The 10,000-nt window shown below is 36.1% G+C and overlaps 1 protein-coding gene across 4 annotated transcripts in view; it reads left to right on the forward strand.

Annotated features, from left to right (window-relative positions):
* LOC136852452 (dehydrogenase/reductase SDR family protein 7-like) overlaps window positions 1-10,000 on the forward strand; it is a 95,018-nt gene that overhangs the window by 40,926 nt on the left and 44,092 nt on the right. The window contains exon 1 of one of the 4 annotated variants that reach the window (XM_067127112.1): window positions 8,216-8,317. The exons of the other annotated variants lie outside the window; for them this stretch is intronic. Coding sequence (XP_066983213.1) covers window positions 8,248-8,317 — 70 coding nt within the window. The 5' untranslated portion in view covers window positions 8,216-8,247. Of the gene's footprint in view, window positions 1-8,215; window positions 8,318-10,000 lie in introns of those variants that run through there. 4 annotated transcript variants of the gene reach the window in all.

Genomic DNA, 10,000 nt, shown 5'->3' on the forward strand with positions numbered 1-10,000 from the left:
AACTACACTATCACTACGATCTAAACTACTCAAATCTTCATCAGTTGTTGGTTCTGCAGCGTCAACAATTCTAGACTCAGAACGAGTGACTACAGCTACTTCATTGTCAGGATTTATTAATATTGGGCAAGTCTTATTCTCAAGGGCAACATCATTCCTTAAAACAACATCCACGTCCTTAACAGGAAATTTTTCAGCGATGGCCAATTCTAAATTCCTGGAAAGGAAGGACGTATTAAACAAAAGTTCCCAATAGGATATGACCTAACCGTATCAGAAAAACCAATCAACAATACGAATTCCTTATTTGTATTAACAAAATCATTAGGCAATGCCTCCTGAAGAATCAGAGATTGAGCAGCACCTGTGTCATGCACAATTCACACATCTTTTCTCACCTGAATTCCCCAACGAGACACTACCGGAGGATAGATATTTCTGAAAGGGCTCCAGTGATTTGCCACCACTTAGTCATTGGTTTGTTGGAACCGATTCCCTCTCTTCCTTTCCCCACTCATCATCGGTCTTTCCTTAGTCTTTTGTGACTTCTTAAAGGCAAAACGCATACTTTAGACGTGTCCCTTCTTATTGCAAAAGAAGCACGTCAGTGCCTTTAACTTATCAGGGTTATTGAAATTTGACCCCTGTTAGGAGAAAAACGAGAATTATTATAATAGAGCACATTTATTTTGTACCTGACGCTGTTATTATTATTATTATTATTATTATTATTATTATTATTATTATTATTATTATTATTATTATTATTTTTGCCTACTCTCACCCAACCAAATTTCTCATTTCCGGATGTTCCCCTAACACATTCTTATGGGATAAACAATATTCGTCACTAGCGATGGCTACCTCCTGCAAGGTGTCAAGTTTTAACTTCTCGAGGTGCATCTTTATTAGGCACACACCTCTTAAACCCCTCTACCAACAATAATTCTTTTCATTTTTCGAAATCTAAAGCTTCCTTCAACTTGAGCCAGTCACCATCATACTGCTCTTTACCCCTGGACTGACCCAGAGGAGCGGACGAATAATTAAAGAATCCTTCCAGAGGCAAGGAACGGCAGATCCCAAGGGCAGGTAATCCCAAAAATGTCTCGTAAGAACAGCAACAGCAGGCAAATTATCAACCTCTTGATATATGGCTCAGACACACACTGCTGCTTACTGTCAGGAAGCATGGGAGGAATCCTCGTCAGCGGGCGGGGCAAAACAATTGTATAGCCATGAGAAGAGAAAACAAAACGGTAAATAACAAGTAAACCACCGAAGGGCTGGTGAGGAGGAAACTGGAGACCTTGCAAATCACTGCCAAAACGACTTAATGTTAAAATTACAACATAACACAATACTAGGATATTATAAGGCACAATGGGCAACATATAATATATATATATATATATATATATATATATATATATATATATATATATATATATATATATATATATATATATATGTATGTATGTATATATAACTGATATACACACACACACATAGATATAGAAAGGCAGTGCCTCAAAGGAAAGAAAGGGCGGAGTGGTGCTAGGCCTTTCGACTTATTGTTCTTTATCTAGCACCACTCTGTCGTTTCTCTTTCCATTGTGGCATTGCCTTTATTTATATATCCATCACGTTCCACATTTTCATGATTCAGTTACACACACACACACACACATGTATATGTGTGTGTGTGTGTGTGTGTTATGACAAAAACCCAAAATCGGCCAAGGTCCAATTACTTGAAATTAAGAGTGTATATGAGTGTATATATATATGTATGTTACAGTAAGACTGCAAAACCAGAGATTTAACGAAATCTCAGAAATTTTCAAGGAATTTGTGAAATCACCAATTCACTCGGACATTTGACCCCCAAGGGGCTAGTACTAAACACAGCGAAACAGTGATTCATGTAAACTGTGCTGTGTTTAGTACTAACCCCTCTGGGAGCAAATGCATTTATGGACATATGATCCCAGAGGGCCAGTACTAAACACGGTGAAACACATTATACACTGTTAATTTCAAGTAGTCTGACCTTGGCCACACCACCTCGGCCATTTCCCGAACTAGCCGGCCACTTCCCACTTTCGCCGATTTCGGGTTTGGCAGTAACATATATATAGATATACAGATACACATATATATATTTATATGTTTGTGTAGGTGTGTGTGTGTGTGTATATACAGTGGACCCCCGCCTATTCGCGGATTTTTCTTTGGAACATATATATACATTATTCACGGAAAATTCACCTGTTTGCAGTATTTTTCTCAGAGAAATATTCACTAATTACTGTATTTTCATATCATTTTCGTACCTAAATGCATTTTTAGGACAAATGACCTGAAACAGGTTGCACTGATTTTATCGCTGTTATAGATATATGAGGCTTTACATACAATACCCTTGCGGCATTTGCTGCCTCTTTCATATACACTTATATGGTTTAATACTCTTTCATCTTACATTTTTTAATTAGAAATAAGTCGTCACAAAACATTTTATCCACTGTAATAGTTTACGTTAGAAAGCCGTCAAGTCAAGATGATAGATCTTGCACTCTGTGGTATCACTTTTCTCATGGTCAAATATAATATAATGTATGTAATATATATATATATATATATATATATATATATATATATATATATATATATATATATATATATATATATATATCATTATTATTATTATACTTGACCATGAAGAAAGCGATACCATAGAGTGTAAGATCTTTCGCATTGACTCAACGGCTTTCTGAAGCAAACTATTTACAGTGGATAAAATATTTTGTGCAGACTTATTTCTATTTAAAAATGTAAGATGAAAGAGTATTAAACCATATAAGTGTATATGAAAGAGGCAGCAAATGCCGCACGAAAGTTGGGTATTGTGCTTAGGACCTCATATATTTATAACAGCGATAAAATCAGTGCAACTTGTTTCAGGTCATTTGTCCTTCCTCTACTAGAATACTGTTCTCTGGTGTGGATGTCTGCTTCTGCCAGAGACCTGTCTCTTTTAGATTGAGTGGTTCGTGGTGGTAGGTTTCTGTTTCCTAATATTAGCAGTTATGACTTGGACCATCAGTTGATGGTCTCTTGTTAGTCAGTTTTTCACATGTTGTATTTTGACATAGCTCTTTCACATTCACAACTGATCCTTGATCCATTTTTCCTGCCGAGAGCAACCAGATTTGCTGAACAGCAGCACCAATATGCAGTAAATATGCCTTGCTGACAGTTCAAGAGGTCCTTTATTCCTCTCACTGTTAGACTGTGGAACAGTCTCCCTGAGGATGTCGCAAAGATTCAATGCATTAGTACCCTAATACAATTCTCCTTGTATTTTAATAGTTTTTTATCTGTCTGTTTATTAATTTGTTCATTTATGTTTTCTTTTTCAATAAGTGATCTCTTTCTGTGTGTCTCATTACTCAGTTACTTCTTTTTAATGAACACCATATTCTTTGGAAGCTTGAATTTCAAACCAGTGGCCCCTTGGGCTTGTTCCATATGAATGAGGTTCATCTGAATAATAGTAATAATAATAATAATAATAATAATAATAATAATAATAATAATAATAATAATACATTTAATTATCATTTGATGAAGAATAGTTGGCTAAGATAATGAATGTACTGGATTAACCAAGAAGAGGCTAAAGACATTAACAAGAATTACTTAGGGTCTTTAGTTTCTTTTTCAAATTTCCTTCAAACATCTTGTATAGAGACTTGGAATGAAATCAATATTTTTTTCAGTTTTTAGCTGTGTTAGTATATCTTGCAAGAGGTTTGTAGAGATAATATAACTACATCTTTTTATTATGGGACCAGCCAGTTCTAGGGAATTATTCTTGTAGGCAGTTTCGAACCATTTACGTCTGTTGATTTAATCTAATATCTAATTGATTACTTTTCTGACCTAAATAAAGTGATTCACAGTACATCGATTGGATTTTGTAAACAAGTTGCTACTCTGTTGAGAAAAGTTTCTCATAAGCATGGTTGTTCTGTAAAAATGTTACATTGACAGTTAATATTTACATTAATTTTATGGTCCCTGAGGCATACAAAGGGTGGTCCTAGGCAAGTCTGCCTTCCTGTAACTATTTTTATAAAATGACTTCACGGCTTTATTGCAGCAAATGTTTAAGATATTAGTTGGATAATGCAAGTCCCTGCCCATTTTTCTGAAGTTCTGTAGGTTTTTATCCAGGAATCCAGGACTCAACGCATGTAAGGACGGGATTGGGTGACATACTGGCTGGGTGTTGACTGGTTTATTGGTAGTTCCTTACTGAAAATGAATGTACATGTTGTTTCAGATTTAACTGGCCTTGTGCCAGCACGGGCTCTTGCCCCTAGAGCAGCCCGTAACTCTTATGTTGAGGATGAGTCTGTGAGATGGGTAGGTTAGATGAAAACTTTATTATGATGCATGAAAGTGATTTTGGTGCGGGTTGAAAGTACAGAATCTTCGAAGATGTTATTGGCCTGTGCGGGCCGAAACGTAGCATCTACACACAGACAGAGCAAAACAGAGGTAATGTTTCGGACATCTGTGTTTGTCGGCAGACAAACAGATGGCGATTGTGAGAGACACAATAAACGTACAGTGATAAAACATATATCAATGGAAAGGCCAGGAAATTCTACATATGGCCAATTGCATGAGATTCGAGACAGATTAATGAATACAATACAGTAGCATAATATATGTGAAATGGCGAGACATTTGGCGTCTTCACAAACAGAAGCATACATACAGTTTGATACAGAAGATTCGGTGGAACATTATGAGTACATGATTAGAATGCTTGCATGGCAATGCAAGTAGTGGTGATTGTACATACATCAAGACAACAATGGTTAGGGAGAAACAGACGGAAATATTGTATGGTTGAAGTCGCGTTCCGCGAGTGAGAGAAAATCGGATGCTCTTGTTTCTGTTTTGTCCCCTCCGATGGATGACGAACACACGAACACACACGTGTGCTGGAAAGAGACCGAGGTCGGTGCGACGGGTCTCTTGTAACACGCATACCCCTGGCCGGAACATCGAAGAGAATACAGATGTTATATTAATATGATGTCTCTAAAATAACGTACATAAGTTAAATTATTTTTTGTTTTTCTGTATATACTAAATTTACCCTGGAATGGTTCACACATGATGATAATATTTGGAAAGATCAAGCAACCACCATTTTCTGTTTCTGAGTTTAATAGATGGGGCGTGTTCATTCAGTTGTTCTTAGAGGTCACTAATACTTACGTTTTTTGGTATATTGGCCCAAATATCTATATATTGAATACCGTGGTACAATCACAAATATAAAATTTAGATAATTCCAAAATATGACTGTACATGATAAATCCAGTCCGATGAATTAATTTTTCAGATATTCAATTCTGATTCATTTGGCACTTTTTAAAATAAAAAAACATAATCAAAACTTTCTTATCATGCAAGCAATACGTGTTTTTGTGTCCTGAAATCCTAGATAACGAACTACAGAACGTTAGGAAAATATGTAGGGATGTGTTATGCAGCCCATTTGGGTAGTTGCTGCAATTAAACTGTGAACTTATTTTGTAACGAAAGTGACAGGAAGACGTAAGTTCTCAAGAAAATCTTTTGTTTGCCGCTTCTCACTGGCTGTAAGTAGATTTCATCTTGTTATAAATATTCGTTGTAAATGTAGTCTTTTCATATAACTGCACTGTAAAACTAGTTCTTATAGGAAATAGTCCTCATTCAGAGTACCAACGGTGTTTTATGAAATCCATTGTATGGACTGTGATTCATTATACAAATGAAAATGAAAGCACTCTGCCTAAGGCGTGTGAAAGAGGTTAAAAAAGAAAGTAAACAGTCTCAGGAATTGTTGTTAATGTCCTTGGCGTAACTTGTCCTTTGTTAATCCAGCACCTGAAGATCAGCCCGAAATATAATTACCTTTATATGCTTATAATAATGCCTAGGTTTTTTTTTTTTAGGTAAACGTGTCTTCATTTTTTCTCTTTTCTCTTGCATGTGTTTGTTTGAGGGTACCTTAAAGTAAATGTAAAAATATCCCTCACTAATGTTGTTTCCTTTCCATGTGGCCATGTGCTTTTTTTTTATTATTATATCATGAAGTGAATGCTTCTCGTATAAGACGCAAACACTGTCATTGTCTATTCAAGAGACGAAGAACTTTTTCACACAATACTCGGCAGTGGTGTTTTGTGAGGGCTCGTGGGAGTTTTACAAGCATTGGCTTTTCGTCTTTATGACATGAAGAAACAGCGAGGAAACCCACTTAATTTGCTTGCAAACAGGAGTTGAAAGGAACGGATGTGTACAAGGAAATAGTTTCGTGAAGGGTTGAAAAAGTTCCAAACTTGATGAAGTTCAAGTGAAGTGTGTTAGAAGCGGTGGTGTTTAAGAGAGCAGTGCATTTTCTCGATAGCTGTTAACAGCGAAGTCAGCCGACTGACAACAGCGGAAATATAAGAAGAAAAAGAGCTTCCAATTGGCTGTTTAAATACTCTCGAAATCAATAAAAGAAATAAAACTTTTAAAAGCATTTTGTTTTGACTGATATTTTATTTTTAAAAAATGCCTGCTTCGTAAAAGTGTGTGTGTGTGAGAGAGAGAGAGAGAGAGGTGGTTTATGCATTCATACTTATTCGGCAGCATGCGTAATGGTAACAGCGAGATCAGCTGACGTAAGTAAAACAAGGTGGGAGCTAAAATTCACCCAAAATCAGTAAAAAAAAAAAAAAAAAAAAAGCGTATAACATCTTTTTAAAGCGTTTTCTTCAGATTTGCAGGTAATTTACTGAAAAAAAATCCATACAGTGTAAATGAGAGAGAGAGGGAGGAGACCCATCTATCTACTGTAATATGTAGCCTACGTATTCTCCAGAGAGCGAGGTCAGCCAACGTAAAACAAGGAGATGAAAAAAAGATTCTCAGTTGTTGGTTGTTAAAATGTGCCAGAACTCAAGAACAAAAAATATAATAACTATATTTTTAAATTTATAAAAAATAAGCATTTTCTTCTGTACAACTAACCGTACATATATAGATGTTTTCGATATTTGAGAGTTCTTCATTGGAAGGGTCGATTTCGTACTCGGCTAGCACTCTGCTAGGCCCGCGTTCGATTCTCCGGCCGGTCATTGAAGAATGAGAGGAATTTATTTCTGGTGATAGAAATTCATTTCTCGGTATAATGTGGTTCGGATTCCACAATAAGCTGTAGGTCCCGTTGCTAGGTAACCAGTTGGTTCGTAGCCACGTAAAATAAGTCTAATCCTTCGGGCCAGCCCTAGGAGAGCTGTTAATCAGCTCATGGGTCTGGTTAAACTAAGGTATACTTAACTTTTCAATATTTGAGGGACTGTGGGTGGGGGGGAAAGAGAACACTTGTTGTTTCATTATCATGGCATCAGTAGCGAAAATGGAGTTTGCAAAGTATGCGGGATTTATGAACTTTGTATCACTTTAATTCATTGCCAGTTGAGTGCCAAGTAAGTGGATTCTAACCTAACCACGCTGTTAGCCGACAAAATCTCTAATCCGAATACGTACTAGTCCCAGTGATGCTGGATTTCTGATTTTATATATATATATATATATATATATATATATATATATATATATATATATATATATATATATATATATATATATATATATATATATATACATATATACATATATATATATACACACACATATGTATGTGTGTGTGTATATTCATTTGTATATTATTTTGTTTGTGTAAGTTACATTTGCGTGTTGGCTTAGAAGACGTTAAATTTTTAGGGAATATGTTGGATGATTCTAAGTAGCTTAACCCAGTTCGAGTAATAGAGGACTGACTTTGTAATATTTGCTGGCTGAGTCATCGTACCTAAGGAGTTCCAAGTTTAAAATATGTATATTTACAGCATCAGTTTAGGTTGCCAATGCTTTGATAATGTTTGGATATGATGTAAACAGAATACCTTAATGCACAGTGTAAATTATTTGACATACTTACAGGTCTTCAGTTTTAAAAGATCCAATATTTTGTCAAAGTAAAGAAGTTCCTTACTGCAGTGGAAGTGAATTTTTAGCAAATTTCATTTGGCAGCATAAGGTATCAATGCAGATTTGCATGTTAGTATATAAGAAGAGTCTTTAGGGAACAAACTTCAGTGCAAGTGTTAAGCAGAGAGTGAAACCATGGATCCACTGAGCTCTACCCACATCAAACTGGACCATCCCTCTTCGGTTGGCAAAGCTGCAGAAAGAAGTACTTGCCGTTTCTGTTTTCTCTGTAAACACAAAACATGGGCAAAATGGGAGAAGGGGTGACTGATGATATCACACATTAGGTTAACAGAAATTTTCTGTGATGTACGGTGTACATTGCTTGAGTTGTCGGCATTTTAGTTCTTTCCCGTATTAGTTAACCCTTTTTCATATAAGTAAGCAAAGCTTTTGGTGGTATCGTGTGAAGCCAACCCTCTCTTGGTGGGAAATGCGCAACAAATCCACTGAAATATAAGTAATGGAAATTCTGTTACAATTTACGCGAATCAGTGACAGACTTTCACCTTCAACGCTTATTTCACAGTTTTGGTCAGTTGTATTACATCTCCAAGCGAAGCAAAAAATCTCACAGCAGTATAAGATTTTAAGATTTTAATCTTGGCGCGTCATTTTACTCTGCCTGCTCTAGAACCATTTGCAGTTCCTTGCTTTTATTTGGAAATTTTTGCTCCACTCAAGAGTACAGTATTTAGATTGCATTGCAGAAGTGATATAAATTGATAGCAACTTGTTAGTATTACCCCTTCCAACTTTTAATATATATTGTGAACAATGTACCGTTTAGTAAAAGTGAATGAGCAGAGTTTGATAGTTTTCGCTGAAAACATTCATTTGGTAACTTCCTACTGGTGGCTAGTATACAGCACGGTGAAAGGTTAAGGAGATTTGACTTGTGGCATCAGAAAGAGGTTGCCAGTGTAAAGTAGAGAGGTTTGTTTATGTAGTCACTGGGGTGTACTCAATTATAGAAAACTAGATTTGTTAAAAATTGAGTACTTGAGTAGCAGTGTTATGTATGTGGTTGGATTGATTTTTCTTTCGTTTTGTAAAATGCCTACGGAGCAGAATTCTATAAGTTAATATTTTGCTCTTTAGTTCTGTGTAGCCAAATATTTTGCTCTTTAGTTCTGTTTAGCCAAAGAGGAATGCAGTATTTTTATTGTATAGGCATTGGAGTTACATTTAAATCAAAGTTTACTCTCCAAAGTCTTTTAAGTTATCTGTGAACCCTTCCCTACTCCCAAATGCGCTATGAAGCATTGCTTTACAGTGTTACTCTTTTCCACTGTACAAATTCATATTGCAGAAAGATTCCTAGGATAGAGGTCGAAACAGGCAAGCAATTTAAACTTCCTTGGGAGAAAATAAAAATTTTTTTATGCTATTTTACCTAAATTACTACACAGTATACCAGGAAACGCTCCAGTATCTTTGACCCTTGATGATGTGAAGTCAGGTGAATGTAAGAAAGAGAAAGATGTGTACAAACATGTCCACAGGCCTTTTTAAATTTTTCCTTACGTATTAGCTTTGCAGTTCATATGCAGTAATTAGCTCTCTCTCTCTCTCTCTCTCTCTCTCTCTCTCTCTCTCTCTCTCTCTCTCTCTCTCTCTCTCTCTCTCTCTCTCGAATTATTGCTTTCATTTCCTTATGAGGTACTCGTACTTTCCACTTGATCGGCGCTCTTGCTATACTTTTTCTGATGGCTCTTAATACTAGCCTATCAACCCATTTTGACCCCCTTATTTTTATCAAATGCCTTCTTTCTCTTTCACATTGATTTTGGTCGCTGTATTTTTCCTTCGGTGAACCTCTCATTTGCTCTTTTCACCATGCACTGTTTTGCATACTCTTCCCACCCTCCTACAAGCATGACAGCAT

Source organism: Macrobrachium rosenbergii, chromosome 3 (assembly GCF_040412425.1).
Source record: "Macrobrachium rosenbergii isolate ZJJX-2024 chromosome 3, ASM4041242v1, whole genome shotgun sequence".
Lineage (NCBI taxonomy): Eukaryota > Metazoa > Arthropoda > Malacostraca > Decapoda > Palaemonidae > Macrobrachium > Macrobrachium rosenbergii.